Raw genomic sequence first — 16,455 nt, forward strand, 5'->3', positions numbered from 1 at the left:
CTGCCCTTGCTGAAGGCAAGGCTGGCTTTTATCCCTGGGCTAAACAAGAATGCTTCTTTCTGTTCTTGTTTCAATCTCCAAAAATACATCTCCTGGAAATATAACATGGACATACCCTCTTCTCTTATGCAGTTTATATGGCCTTAGAAGGCCAGCATCAATATATTAGATTCTCTGTGGGATTTTCCACTCTACAAACAATAGCTTCCTATAGAGAAGCTGGAGAGAACTAGTTCCTCAGGCTACCACAACACATAAAAACCAAAAAACAAAAGAGAACATCAAGAGCTATCCTCTATTCATGCTCAGAAAGTCACAAATAACAAACTTGGCAAAATCACCATAAAAATGAAGATTCATCATTCTCAACTTACTTAATACAGATAGGTCTTTAAATAAAAGAACATAAATTACTATATATACAAATGTCTTAAATACCATATACTGCTTATTGGTGCTGTTAAGACCCTGTAATAATGTTAAGTTTAAATAAGATTGTGGGTACTTAGAGACTGGGATTCTTCTGCTACTTGACTTCTGGTTTCTTGGGTAGTTTCTTAACATTTGCAACAGCCAGAATTTTTCAGACCAGTGCAACGTTCCATGAAGAAACATCTCACGTTTTTACATTCTGAAGCAAAATATTGTGGTTATCATGTATCCTGCCTCCACGAAAAGGAATGCAATATAGAGCGGTATCATTAAAATAAAAGCATGGTACTAATAAAATCCAGATCTTTTTATCTCTGCTATTAATATAAGTATGTATTATGAATTACATAAAAGATTTTAGCGCTGCAATCTTAACCAATGGTATTTTGCTTACTTACTATGTGTAACTGATGCAGACTAGTACATGAAAACAGATTAGGAAGGCACATTTTCTTGCTCTTGTATAATTGCATAATGCTGCAATGTTTGGAATGCAAACTCCGCAGGGGAACATTAAAAAATATTTCTTTGTAAATTAAAATCACTGAAAAGTAAATGTCAGCCATGAAAACATTTCCTTTAATATTACATTTTATAAGTTGTTTAATCAGTCCTTCCTCCAGCTGAGGTCTGAATTATCATTAACTTTGTGGTTCAATAAATTATTAATCTAAATTGGGAGAATCTAAGGGAAAGATGGTGCTTTAGAGCACACACAAGAGATGAAGAAATCCAAAAACAGGCCAGAAATTTTGCTGTGGAGAGATAATGCAGTAAAAGGGAACAGCTGGAGACTATTAAAAGCACTCATCAGAGGGAAGAAGCAGCAAACTGTTCTAATTGGGTCAGCTGGCAGGTGGCTGCGCTTCAGCAGTGCCCTCCCAGCAGCCCGGTCCCAGGCGCGGAGATCGATGCTACTGTGCGACCCTGGAACCACATCTACAGCTGCAAAGCTGCGCTGCAGCTCAGGACATGCTCACGGACCTCCAATGTCCATTTCAGACCATCTCAGCACTGATATATAACACAGGGAGCAAAACGACTACTGTATCTATGGGGGTAAGTCAGGGAAAACACTGAGAGTGGAATAAAATGTTTACTCTCTTTACAGCTCAGAACCCAATAACTGAAAAATGTACCTTTTTATTTATATATTTAACTCCCTAATATCTGGTATGCACTGCACAGACATAAGCTAATTGTTTTAACCTCTGCACGCCTCAGATTTCCAATCTAAACAGTGTTAACCGAATTCACCAGCCCTTCCCCAAAAGTACCAAGGTTCCATCAACAGACACGTGTATCCCCCTGCTGAGGTCCTCAGCAGCAAAATCCCATACAAAAATACACCCTCTACTCCCTGGTCCACCCACCCTGCAGACAGGCAACTTTCACTGCCTTTTTTATAGAGAAACATACCCATGAGCGTGACAGTCAGGAGGTGGAGGCATGGGCTCCATACCATGGTGTTTCCTGGAGGCCACGTCCCTGGCAGACTGAAAAGCTTCAAGAAACACCTCTGAAGTCATGAAGCAGAAAGCTCCATGTGTTACTACTGATTGCAATTCACAATACAGTCAGACATGGTTAAACATTTCTATTATCCAGGTAAGACAGGAACGGAGACAGCTAGCTACTCTTAGAAAACCAATGCAATTGGTAAAAGAATGTTTTTCATTGTCAATAGAAGTTTGGAATATAAATAATAAAAATAAAATTAGTTAAACTTATTTAGCAAATGTTAATTTCTTATGTTAATGAAAAAACAATGTAGTAATAAAAAGAAATTCTCAAAATCCAGGAACACCAGACTTGTTCTGTGCAGTTTAACCACTCAGCTTTTTTTATAATTTGTTTGAACTTTATGAAATAACCAAAACAAAGCCAATCTTTGCCACAGGAGAGATCCCTATTGTAAGAAATTTGACTTGACAGTTCCGTGACATCCTTTGAATTTTACTGCTCTCCTTTGCAGTAATCCTAACACACTTTTTTTACAAATATTTTAACATTTAATTTAAAAGACAAAAAGACAGATGCTCCTTTATCGGATTACTTACATGAGTAATCTTTAGCATAAATGAGGCTGAATATTGTTAGAATATTTTTATTTTTAGCTGAGAAAAGCATATTTATTTTCAGAGATGAAGTTGAAAGACTATGCTGAGCCTGACTGAGATGCATTGCAAACTTAACTGCTAATTATCACGAAAATCTGAAACATCCTATAGGGAGGTGACAAGTTCTTAATTTGAACAACCTTTTTTATACAAAACCTCTGTCCTCTGACAAATTAGCTCAAAGATGTTTAGATCTTGTACTTGAGTTAGGAGCCATGGTATTCCTGAGCCTAAAGGAGACCAGAATGGCTAATAACCAGATTTCCTGCAATTCCAGCAACAATTCAGCAAGCCCACACTGCTTCACACACTCATTCAGCCTTAGCTGTCTTAGATCAAAGTTTTAGCAAACATTAAGGAAAGATGAAAAACCCACACATACCTTTTATATTTGATGTCTCACACTGCAGTTGTAGTAAATACTAGATAATTACTAACAAACCTTCTGGAAAGGACAATTTTAACACAAAGCTTTTAAATATTTATGGTAGTCTCTCTCTTTATCAGGAGTGCGTCCTACCTTCCGCACTTTCAAGCCTTGAACTAAATCATCTGGTGCATATTTTTCTGTTGCTTGGTACTAGCAGCACTCACAGCTGCATTGCTAAAGGGTTACTTGCTTTATTAAAGCATATTTACTCTAAGAACTCCAGTTCAACCAGATCACATCCATTACAATGGTTTTAAATTAACTTTTGTGAATTTATCTCATCTTACAGGACCATAAGGAAGGGCAACTCTTGCATGAGTGTGCTTGAGACTTGACCTGAGGCACTCGCCACTGTTTCAGACCATTACCTCTCTGCCATATTCCATGTTAACGCATTGCCACTATTTATTTTGGGCAAGCTTGGAAGTGATCTCTTTAGGTGACCGACAGTAACTCACTCCAGCAGAGAAGTGCTGGGTCAGGGCAAGGAGCTGGCTGATCTGGGTGGAAAGTCTCACATTGCAGCAGCTGCCTCTGCCCTATCTGACTTGTGAATAAAGACCTTGTTTTCTGTCCTCGCTTTCAATTAAATTTTGGTAAACACAGACATTTACTGAAACATTTAAAACAATTTATCTGACTCTTGAATGAACGGTTGTTTTCTCTGGAACAGGGTCAAAGCCTGAAGCTCTATTCAGAAGATTTCAAATGATCAGTGAATGGTGGAAATTTCTGTTTCCGTTTCTGATCTTTGCCATGTCAGCAGTTCAGATTTTCCACGTTAAAAAGCAGCGCCCAATGTACTACAAGACTTTGAGGTTTGTGGTTTTTTTTTTTTTTTTTAACCCCTTTTTTTTCTTAAGGAACAGAACTGAGGGAGGGAATGCCTCCATAAGGATATCGCAACCTGATGGCCAAGCAAGAGTTCATCAGACACAAAACCCAATCTCAAAATGCTTTTCCTCCTTTAAAAGCCCGCTTTATAGAGGTGCTGAGCTCCCACATTTTCACGCTGCAGTTCCTGAGCGAAAATGCACGCTGCCCTCAGCTTTTCAAGGGAGAAGGCCAGTGTTGGCAGCTAGTGACCAAGACACCAGGATGACCCGGAAAGGTTCCCAGTTGCCCACACCACCTTCCAAGAGATGGGAAACCAGGAATATCAGGGTTGAGAAAAGCACAATTAGCCCCTAATACCCCTGTTTCCAAAGAGGCATATCTTTCTGCAGGCAAACCTGTCACTCCTGGTAAAAGAGAGGAGTTACATTTGCAGCTTTTCCAGTCCATTTTGTAAGTCTATAACCGCTGTCAACACAGGCTCTTTCAGCAATGAATGAGTTCAATGACTGAGTTGCGGAACAATCAGCAGTTTTGTATTTTCCTGTCTGATGATCTGAGCCATGATGGAAGAAGAAAAGGAAAAGCTGCTCGCATCCTTCCCCTGCTTTCACCTATCTGCTCAGAGTCAGGCATACCTCATCCCAAATGACTTGGGCTTGATAATGTGATCAATATAGAAACTATTTCATACGCTAAATGTAAGCTTACCCTTCAAATAGTCCCCTGTAAAAAACCAATGCTTTATGGTGAGTTTTCAATTAAAAGAAAAAAAAAAAAAAGAAAAAATACATTAGGGAAGAGTTGCAAAAGGTATGAGGCCAGCAATCAGGCCAGCCACTGGTCCTGTGCTAAAGGGCCACGTTGGCTCATGCTCAGAGGTAAAACCAGCTGCTTACTTCCTTCACAGCTAGATCAGGCAATTGATTTAGCAGACTTCCGAAGCTACCATTCCACAAAATCCATTACCTGAGTTTTAAAATATATGTCAGCAGATTTCCTTGCACCACTGAGGAAAATATTAAAATGCAGTCATGCAATATATTATGTGGTTGGATAGCACAAGTCTTAAAAATGCTTAACATGCGGAATGAGTGGCTTTTGTTAAAATGAATTTCACTGGTAGGTGGCCTATACGTTACTATGACAGGAGCAACTGCCCTCTTTGAGCGGTGCAAGTGACAGCCAAAGTCTGCCAAGGAGTGATGGAGGACAGATTACAGAAATGTTTCCAGGATTCTAGCACTGCATTACCAACAGAGAAGATCAAAACGAAAAAGCAAAAATAGTTTTTATTGAGGGTGGTGACAGTGCCTCAGACCAACAAACTGCCTCTTGAACAAAATGATTACTGATCTCAGACGGACAATTCTTATTTCCTTTCCATTACAGCTTTGGAACTGATCTGTGTATGTGTACACATGCGTGTGCATATAAGTAACTAATTTCTTAAAGAACATCCCAATGCAAAAGAAAATGCAAGGTAATTTATTTCTATCACCTTTTAAACCAACACAACAGGAATTAGATCTACTAATTTCAGTTCTGCTTGAAGTAAAGTTTCGATGGCTGTACATACCACAGATGAAACTGCAGAAGCGGTACTGAATTAATACCAGCTTTTACAGAGTCAGTCAGCTGTGAGAGGTGCCACTCACTGCATGTTCCACTTCAAATGAGAAGCAGAGGCACTCAGAGTGGAGTACAAACTGTACTGCTCATTTTTAACATTCTCAAAAAAGAAGACACGACAGTGCTAACAAAATGTAGTAAAAAACCCACCCCGCATTCATTTCTGCAACCGCCCTGTCCCATTCACACGAGGAAACAAAAGTCCACGACAAAGCACACAGCATGAAAAGCTGCTGAGATTGCCTTCCAGCTCTGCACACCAGGCAGTCAAAACCTGCTCAGCTGACGCAGGGACCTCTTCGGTATCTCTAGACATACAGCAAATAAGAAACTCTATGCAACATTATTGCAATGAGTTTCTCTCTCTATAGCAGATATCACTGAAGTTTAAGGCTATACACAGTTATACTGATACCTCCCTCATCCTTCAATTATTCATAATTTATAAGCTTATCTGCTTACAGGGCTTTGCATGACAAACAACAGTATTAAAGTACAAAAGAAATCAACACAGCCCTGTCATACGGAAAAAACCCCAGCCCTCCTGGGATTCATCTGACCTCAGCTAGGACTGAAACGTGTTGTGTGGCAGTCTTTCAGAGCTGTGTTCTTTATGGCTCATCCACACCATATCTTGTACTCTACTGCTTCTCCAAAACACTATCAAAACATCCTCTCTCTTTGTTCTCCAGAAGCCACAGCCCTCCCTTGTTTTGATGCTACGTCTGGCCTGCAACATCACATAGACCATCAAGCTGCCCTGTCACCTCTGTACTGTTGAACCATCTACAGGTTCAAATGGGGCTGAAGGCTGAGTCCAATCAAACCGCATCTCCATTACAGAGAGGATAAGAATTAATTCTGCCTTTTTGTCTTAGGCAGGTGTTGGTGTACACACAAAGAGATCAGTATCAAAGCAACCAACCACCTCCCTAGCTTCTGTGTTTCTCTCGCATTTGCAGAACATCTACTGCCATGGGACCTTGGCCCGTGACAAAGGCTGACAGGCGTTATGACAGTTCAGCAGTTGTGCAAAATTAAAACTTATTATGAACAGCTTATCCAGCATTATTGCCACCTTCTTAATCCAAAACAGGCAACAAAACCAAACCAAGAACTGAGATCAGAGCCCTGGTATAAAGAACACTACGCACAACTTACCAGCAAGAACATTAAAGGCTTGGGCTCACTGCATTGCCCCATTTCACAATTTTCCTCTTAGGCTGCACAGTTACAGACATAGTTTCAACCTAAAAATCTGTCTGAATATTCACAGTGATAAATATAGGCAGAATTATTATGCCTAACCACTATACGGTGCAAACCCAATTTAGGGAAAAGACTGTAACTCAACGGTGGCAATTGGGACTTGCTGTCAGCTTATACAAGATCAAACTGTATCACTGAATTAATCAGCAACATTCTACATACTGAAGTTGACCAAACTAAGGACCAGGCAAGACAAAGACAGAGGAAAAAACGCAAGACAAAAGATGCCACGGTCTCCCACTTCTCAAGCATCCAGTATGAACATCAGCACTACATAATGATGCTGGGAAACTGGTAATCAGAGCATTTTGCTTAAACATACCAGGTATCTTTCCTCCTGCCTCATGCTGGGGGTACGGATCATGTGATTCTGTTCTCCTCTCCAGTCTCCAAAACGTCGAAAAAAATAATTGGATAAAAATCGATTGACAGGATCTCTAATAATATTGATGTACACCGGCTGGTCTCCTCCAAACCTGGTGGGAAGAAAAACGGGTGAATCTCATCAGAAGGTTCCACACAGGCACACATATCTGTCTTTCATCTGAACGTTTTCAAATAAAACTCTCTACGCAAGTTCAGAGCTTTTACAAGGTTAGCAGAAAACCAAGAAGCTTACAAGTAGTTACCAAAACTTTGTAAAAGCATATGAGATCTCTTTAGGATGAACGGTAAATACAATATAACATTAAGCTATGTGCGTACTACAAACATTTTAGTTTAGGACCATTTTTTTCACTATGTCAATAGTTTTGCTTCTTGCTGTTTTCAGATGAAGAACCTTCTGCAGCTGAATCTAAGATGAGCATTTCTTCTTCCCAACATATGTTTCCCATCTGGGAAGTCACATCAGAGCAGGCAGCGCCTAACACTAACTGCCATGAGGCAGCCTTGGATCGCCTTCACCTATACAGTAAGTGTAGTCATGTCCAAAGGATTTTGCAACATTCAAACTTATTTCAAAAGGCTTCCCTTGGATGAACTGACACTTATGCGTGGCATTTCCATCTCTATATTTGCTGTAACTCGTGCAGATCTTCTTCCCCTCACCCTGCGCCACCGTCTGGATTTGAGGTTATTTCGTTGTTACGCAATACCTTATCCTTGTCCTGCCCTTCAGGAAGATTTTTTTTTTAAAAAAAAGGTCAATATGAAAATTCCTGCTTCAAGACAGGAATTAGGTATCAATTTTAAGTACACACAACTCCGAGGAAAATGAAAGGGTAAACCCAGCTGTGACCAGGGTCTGGACAAAGCCAAAATGCAGCATAGGTACCTGCAATTTAGAGATGAGAAGATAAACCACAGTAACCTCATCAGCTCAACTTAACCCTCTTGTACACCTCCTCCTGGGAGTTAACGACCAACATCTTCAGTTTAATAGGCAGGATACAAGAAGAGGAAAGGAGGCAAAGGGAGCTTGAGGAGGTCTGCGATTACACTACATTTTCACAGTGTTAAAAAACATTAACTGCATATTTTACATCAATACACAGCATCAGGAGAACAGGCCTAAACTGGAAGAAAAAAAGGAAAGTTGCTTACACTTTCCCATGGTCAAAATCGTAGAATAGACATTTATGCTACAGAACAGACTTAAGAACTACAAATGTTGAGAGATAAAGAACAAAATAAAACCTTTTTGGATTGAGAAGTCCATAGGATAAATGCAGCTTGGAATTTGCCTGATCTAACCACATTAATTATGTTTTTACCTTGTTTCCCCAATTCAGGAGAACAATTCTTAAGCACTAGCTTATGCTTTGTTTTTGGAGCTTGAAGATATAGCCTTATTTAAGTATTTAAATGCTGGTCTGATGATTTTCTGTGTCACAAATTATATATTTTCTTTTAAAATATAAAATATTAGAAGACAGAAAACTGAAGACACCCTTCAGAATGCAAAAAATTTAGCTTCTCTTCATCTTTTGAGTCAGATGAATAATTCAATATGTATAATAAAAGATCAGGGCCCCTCATAAGTATTAAATAGCCAGCAAAAGTGTTTAAAAATATAAATTCTAGAAAAACACAAGAGAAAAATCCCATACAGCTTTATCTTTATTCTGCATGATTCCCCAGACCACTAAATACAGTCTGCAAAGGCTTGTCTTATGAATAACTATGCATATCAGTAATCTCATTGACCTCAAGGTTGCAGGATCACTGCCATAATTTGAAATTACACAGACAGCATAAAAATTTAAAACAATCCAATTAAGAAGGCAGACGCTCCTTGTTTCCTGATTAATGCATAGCCCAGTTTGGACATGGGTGTGCAAGGGAAGTATCCTGAATTCAGTATCCTGAATGCTTCTCTGAGCTCTTCTTTGCTGTTTTTTGTCTTGATACAGAAATAAACCCTACATTTGAAAAAGGCATTCCCGGAAATACCATTGAAAAATGAGGGCAATAAGCTTTGACAATATTTATTTGAATATAGAGCTTTTGGTGAATGCCATGGCTGGTAGCCATAAAAACTGCATTTTTCAAGTGGAATTGCTGGCAAGAATAGGTTGCACCTAAATTACTGAACACGTTATCTTCCTGCTGTTTGATGCAGACCAGCAATAATCTAATCTAAAGACAGAAAGGCGTGGAGAAGAGCAAAGAAAAGGGGAAGCAATAAAGACAGAAAGAAGTGATGACAGCAGCAGCAAGTTGTCTTAAGATGGAGACAAAAAGACTACAAGATTCAGAGAGGGGAGAGAGCAGAGGTATCTTGCCCGGGTTTTGCAGAGGATGCTAAGCCTCAGGGTTCCTCGGAAGAGAGAAAAATCAAAAGCAGGCAGCTATTAGTTGTCTAGATGGAAATATTCAACACATATTGTCTTTTCTGAAGTAAAAGGAGGGGTCGGATTGCATAACCAACCCACCAACGTGTCACAGCCTGTCCTTTTCCTGGTAAGGTCATGTCCCTGAACACGTGAACTGTAAATTCAGTTCCAACAGCTCTGAGAGAAGAGGCACATGCAACCTCAGCTGTCCCAAGAGGACAACCGAGATGGGAGGTCACTCTTTCACAAAGAGCTACAGAGGAACATCTCATTTCTCAAATGGACACTGTGCCCTCCCCCAAAAAACACAGGACAGCTCAAATTTCAGATTTCCTGCACAATGTAACCAGCCTGGTCTACACCCAGCTGCAGTTGCTTCACCAGGCAACAAGCAGGAAATTTTTAGAAAAATTGTTCTGGCTCTTATTCAAATCTGCATTTTTTTTAAAACATGGTTTATAATACTTCAAATTCCAACCATTTGTTTCTATGGACTGTACTGAGACTCTTTTATGGAAGCTAAGCAGCACTCACATGGCATAAAAAAATCCTACTGGCTACAAAATCAATAACCTTAAGCTATTTAGAGGAAAAAAAAGGAAATCAATGCTCCATTTGTTCAAGTATGTTCTGCATATTTTTAGGTACCTATCAATAACATCATATTAAATATTACTTAGCTCTCCAGAGTGAACCTTTTCAAATTAACAACATCCACATGCAAATGCTCTTGCAAAGTATAACATATTATGCTCTCATTATACATCGTGTGGCCTTATTTATACACAAATACCTATTGTGAAGGATTCAAAAAGGAACACAATCATATTTTTCTAGGCTTGAGCAGAGGCTTATTTTCTCTGAGTGCAATCAAGATTGGATCCTGTATGATAAAGACACCTGGTCATTCTCACGCCCAGCAGCACATCGCTGCAACTGGGTAGAGTGGGCCTGCACACCAGCAAAGCACTGAAAATGTATATACCCATCCTCTGCAGTGTTCTTCCTGTACTTAACTTCTCCTGATTTATTTAGTATATATTATTAAATTCCATTAGTCTTAACTGCTCTGTTGTGACAGGTATATTTCTGAAGTCCCCAAAACAACTAGTGTAGTTCCAGGCTTCAATCAATGATACTCAGGTTCATTAATAATATATTTCCCCATCTCTTTTTATTAAAAAAGGAAAGAAAAGGCCTAAGAAGTATGCCAGATGTTGCAAGCCTGCCCCTTAGAATTCCTCTGATGAATTCCAATTTTATTATTTACATGAGCAAAATCTTTGTTCAACACCATTTACAAATCCCTTTTAAGATGAGTTAAAAAAAACCCCACAACCAAAGTGACTTGCTTGACTGTGAAATGGAGGATCTCTCAGCTCCTCTTATTTTTCATTTCAATTATCTTTAAGAAAGGTTAAATATAGAGTAGTCCTGTCACATCACTTCAGGAGGTTGCTGCTTTTCCATTCAGCACAGAAGTGTCTGCACAAGCAGACGCAGGCTTCTTCATCCCTGCAGGCAAACCACATTCCTCAAGGAAAAGAAGACTCCCAACCTATTCTCTGTAAGAACCCTGGCTGCCTCTTGCTCTTTTAATGTAATGTCTCCCCTTAAACAAATGTGTTGGTTGCTAAAAGTTCAATATAACAGAAGCAAACAAGAACTAACAGTCACCTGATATTAATAGGGACAGGCATATTGTGTCCTTCTTAGCAAGGAAGCACAATTTCCTTTTACAGCTTCATACAACTGAGAGTCATGCTGAGAGCACAATTGCCCAGCAAGCTGTACCTATCAATTATGTTATGGCTCCATTACCTGCTCTGCAGCACAGCTTCACAGGGAGATCATGTAAAAGCACTAAACGTACAACTTTCCCCTTTTTAGGACTTAAATAAGATGCAGCTATGTCTAAAGCTATCGTCTGAAAAGGGTATCTTGAAATGAAAAATTAGTATAACATACTGTATTAACATGCACTTGTGGCAAAGCAACCCTATTCTGCACACAAGGCAGCAGGCACCTCTGGGATGCTCCAAGGACCGTCCTCAAGGATGAGCTGCCTCATTTTCTGCAAAGGTTCCCTGCAGAGCGGGCTGAGGGTCTGCCTGCCTGGGGCCAGATGGTGTCCTCAGCCTCAAAAGCTGAGGAGTTTATCCTTTGGAATTAGGAGACTAAAAAGGAAAGTGAGTTGAAGGAGACCTTTAGTTTCAAAACTGCATCCTTGGCTTGGCTGACCTTGAGTGGGAGGTGTGCGTGGAGATCCAAAACGCCCACTGGTTCAAGGTAAACAGTAAAATAGTGCAAACTGGCAACACTCCACTCCTTAGTTACCCTTTCTGGAGCCCTGATTTCAACAGTAGAAATTTCAGCTTCTCAAGTGATGTGTCTGGGTAATGTCATTGTAAAATTCATAACTGAGTCCTCTGGAAATTGCTTAGTAAACTGCCTCAGACTGGTAAACAGCTAAAAGATTACATTGTAAAGCCTCATATTTCTCTATTTCACTATCCTGTAAATCTCCCAGAATATTTGATGTTGTATTTCTGTCAGTCTTTTACATTTGTGCATGCTAAACAATGAGAATTTTTTTCCTATGCATTTCTTTATGATGAAGATACCAAAGTACTTTAATGTATAGATTCATAATGAACAGCACCAACACTGATACATGGCATCCCCAACTCAAGTAAAGGCAATACCTGAGAAGGGAATACTAACTGTGCTTTCATTTATGTAATGTAAAGTTACAGCTGGAAATAAGAGAGGAAACACTCACTTTCCACAAAACACTAAAAGCAGCTATGGTCAAACTCTGCATTAATCAAAACCACTTAATTCCAGATACCCTGTATTCAAGATTTTCCAAAGGTCTGGATCAGGATCTCTCTGGACCTCTGATTAAAATTTCATTATAATTCAGAGATACAAATGTTGTACATTATATAGAGGAAAAGAAAAACTAATTACAAATTATTACAGTAAATTTCCAGCAAATAGTAAAACAGCCGATACAGCTCTTTAGAAAGTATTAAATCAACAAATGTGTGTAGAAAAGATACATCTTCAAAACTGGATGAGACCACAGATTTGGCTGAGATAGTTACATTCACATAAAATCTTGGGGCTTGACATCTTAGGAAGGTTATAACACAAAGGATGTTGCAATGCACTCAGCACTATATATTAAACTTCTTCTATTAATACACTTATCAGGAGTGTCACAGGTGATTCCAGCTGTCCTGTGGAAATGGCTGTCACAGAGAGCTACTCAAGATAATGCTAGGAATGTCCATATGGAAACTGAAATACAGGAAACTGGGTACAATTAAAAAATATCACTGTAATTTGGTGGTACATATTGTGTTTACAATGTACAGAATATAAAAATCCAATGAACTGAAATTGAGAACATGGCTGCTCTGTCCCAGATGTGAAATAGAGGGAGCTGTGGATATCATCATGCTTGAGGCTTAGAATCTACACAGTTTAACATGGCAACCTGTTATTCATAAGTGCAAAACTACTGATAACATTTGAAATAACAAAGTTGCAAAAGGAGAGACTAACGAAGGGAGTGGTTTGCTGATAGAGACACTGGAGCCACAAGGCAAGCAAGACAGAAGCAAACATCATGCATTGTAGTACAGCACATAGACCCCAAAGCATCTAGAACCAGAAGCAGAGGACACTCACAGGGAAGGAGCAGTTCTGGCAAGGATTTGCATGCTTCCACAGATTATCAGCAGCATGAGAGACCTTACAGGACAGAATAACCCGCTTCCCTTTTTCTGAGAAGCAGGAGCAGGGAGGAGGGAAGACCTCGCACAGCAGTGATGTGGCCACTAAGAGCCCATTTTAAGCAAAGCATGCACAAAGTTCACTGCAGAGTCAAAAGAAGGATCAAAAATATGCCTGCCTTGCAATGGAAAAACGCCAAGAAACTGAAAACCTTCAGCTTGAAAAGAAAACAAGAAAGGAAAAAATACAGAGAAGGCTGAGAGGTGACTGCACCATGACATATAAGGAATGGCACATGAAAGTGTACACAGAGGAAAAATTTGATAAAAGGAGTCTTTACATAGCGGGCAAATGTACTCTGAGATCCAAGGAAAAGAAGACAATTGGATTTCTCAGAAAAAATAAGAGGAAAAATAACTCACAATTTACAATCCAAGACAACAATTCGGTATTGGAAGAATTTACAGATTCTACATTACTGGTGACTTTGAATCAAGACTTAAATTTCCTTCCTGAAAGATGAAGGTTTGTATTGTGCACTACACAAGGGTGAGAAAGAGCAGAAATTACTTGGGACTGACACAATCCATCTTCTTGCCTGAAGGCAGGATCAGCTATTTAATTGCCACTACCAGCTCCAAAGTCCTTGAGTACAATCTGTTCTGTTGCTTCACTGTCCTTGTTGTTCAAGCGTTTTCCTAAATGTCTGATCTAGAACTTTGTTGATGCAATTTAAGACCACCACTTCTGCTGTCATTACTCATAAAGAACTTTATAGTGCCTTTATCTCTGCAGAACCTTTTTAATATAAAATTCAAAAGTGTTATCACAGTCCTCTCTTTCCCAGTCTTTTTTTTTTTCTTTTTTCTTTCTCTACCCTTTCAATCTTTCCTCACAGGTCAAGTTTTTATATCTCTCATCATTCTCTTTATTCTCTTTTAGACTCTTTCAGAGTAATCAACATCTGTCTTAAGTTACTTCTGAACTGGTAATATAATCTAAAGTGTGAATGTGATCACAGAAACCAAACAACAGTAAAAAAGGATAATTTAGGTGTTATGCCAGATACCACCTTCAGTAAGTAAATTTCAGAAACCATCTCCATTCTGATAATATTCTATTACCAGCTGAATGAAAGCTAAAAGTTCTATTATGCAAAGAACACAGGAAATCCAGGGAAATAAATTTTAAATCTGATAATGTTAAAATCTGTGGAAAAACTCACCATAGAGCAATGTTTTTAAAATGAATAAACCTGAAAGCACCCCTTAGACCATACAAAGGTCAAACTGCACATTAGATTTGTGCTTCCATCAAGTCACAGTTAAAAAACATCATTACACACTCACATCATTAAAAAAAGTAGTATAAAAAAAGGAAAAAAAGATGTAGGAGGGATTACAGCACCATGTGGCCATTCATGAAATGTGTACTTTACAAGGCAGACCTCCCATGATGGTAGAAAGTGTTTCATGGTGTGTTAGCAAAAAGTATAGATTATAACGAACACACATAAAGACACACTGTTAAGGCTGCGCACGTAAGTTTAGCTGACATTTCCCTACTTTTAAGAGCTTACCCAGAGGGTAATAATTTTTCTGTTACCATATTTTTAATGACATTTCCTAGGTGTGTATGTTTTTTTTAAGGAGAAAAAATCCACATCATTAAACTACTTGAGATAATATTAGGCCGCAATCATTGTTTCAAGATGTTGAGTCAAGGGAACACTCCAAGAGCCCAATCCCTCCCACAGCTGAGCTGTACAGAATCAGTGAGAGCTGAGTGAGCTCCTGCTGCTCATATGAAGTATACCTGAGTTTGCATTCAAAGGGTCAGGGATGTTCAGCATCTATGCATTTGCCCAGCACACTATTTTCAGAAGCTAGTGAAGCAGGTTTAAAACACATCATAGGCATGTTCTACAAAACATCTGTGCTCTGTGTGGTATTACTTGTTCCAGAAAAAGGGAGAAACAAGAATCCTCAAGTTATTAATGAATGTTAGTGTTGGCCATTGTGTCTGTTTAAAACAGCAATATATATATATAAAAAAATATCAGTAATACTGATACAGACTGCCTACCAGGCACAGACTTTTTCAAGAAAAACAATAACTTTACACATTAACTCTGCTAATGAATAATAGAAACCCAGAAATATTTCTTACGTTGATTCCAGGGTCTAAAGCCAAATACATTGCTCTTCTCACCAAAACCTGTCCCCCCGCATCCCTCATGCACCAAGGCAGAGCTGGGGCTGGCATCCAAGGAGGGCCCAGGGAGGTTGCTGCTGGCTGTGGCCCAGCAGAAGGCCCAGTAGCTCTGTTTTGCCTGGCTCTCCCTTCAGCAGATGTACCTGCAGCAGAGTGGTTGTCTCCAAGTCTTCTACTGGCCTTCCAAATTTGGTTTGAAACTGGCCAACAGGTTCAGAAATTATTCAGGAATTAGGCATGGGGGGAAACTGGAAAGATATGTGGAACACCTGAAACTGTTACATGAGTCTTATTTCCTTAGAACATTGTGTTAAAAGTGTTGTCCCCTCGCCTCGAGCACATGCACACAGATGCTAAATGCACGCTGCAGACATGAAACTGCAGCTGAAAAGAAGAGGGCTGCAGCCCGACGGTGCATAATGGATGGCTCCTCACATACTAATGCTGGGCGATAATTCATCCTGGCTCCAAACAAATAAGATATACTGAACTGAATTAGAAGGGCTAATTAAAATGTAAGATTAAATTGAGGCCATGCTTTATCTCTGCCTCTCCTTACCACATCATAGGACATTTTAAATGAGATCATTCCCCAGCGGCCTGTAACTACTGCAGAAAGTAAAGAATTCATGGCTCCACTGAGACATGGAAAAGCCTGTTTCTCTCTCTGGGTGGTCTTTTTAATGCTTCTCCCTCCTATGACTTTACCCTGACCTAATCAACCGGCCTTTAAACAAGCAAAAGTCACCTACCAGTCACTGACAGAGGCACACCTTCAGGTTTTTACACATTCCTCTGTAATGTTCATTTATCTCAAGACAGGAGGGAGCGGCCAAGCTTCCCCACTCTGCCTGAACCAGGGTCCATAAGTGCATGCTCCAAAGATAATAGTTCAGTGGTGGAGGGAGGAAAGCTGCCTTCCCATGTCCAAAATGAGAGTTGTGCGATTCTCCCCATCCCTGACTCATTCTGACCCAAAACCGTGGCCTCACCACCCCCTGTG

At 39.6% G+C, this 16,455-nt stretch overlaps 1 protein-coding gene across 1 annotated transcript in view; it reads right to left on the minus strand.

Annotated features, from left to right (window-relative positions):
- Positions 1-16,455, minus strand: part of UST (uronyl-2-sulfotransferase) — a gene marked incomplete at both ends in the record, with an annotated part of 51,859 nt that overhangs the window by 21,763 nt on the left and 13,641 nt on the right. Inside the window, one exon of the mRNA XM_010081923.1 lies at positions 7,040-7,193. Coding sequence (XP_010080225.1) covers positions 7,040-7,193 — 154 coding nt within the window. The remainder of the gene's footprint in view (positions 1-7,039; positions 7,194-16,455) is intronic.

This window comes from Pterocles gutturalis, unplaced genomic scaffold (assembly GCF_000699245.1).
Source record: "Pterocles gutturalis isolate BGI_N339 unplaced genomic scaffold, ASM69924v1 scaffold5384, whole genome shotgun sequence".
Classification (NCBI taxonomy): domain Eukaryota; kingdom Metazoa; phylum Chordata; class Aves; order Pterocliformes; family Pteroclidae; genus Pterocles; species Pterocles gutturalis.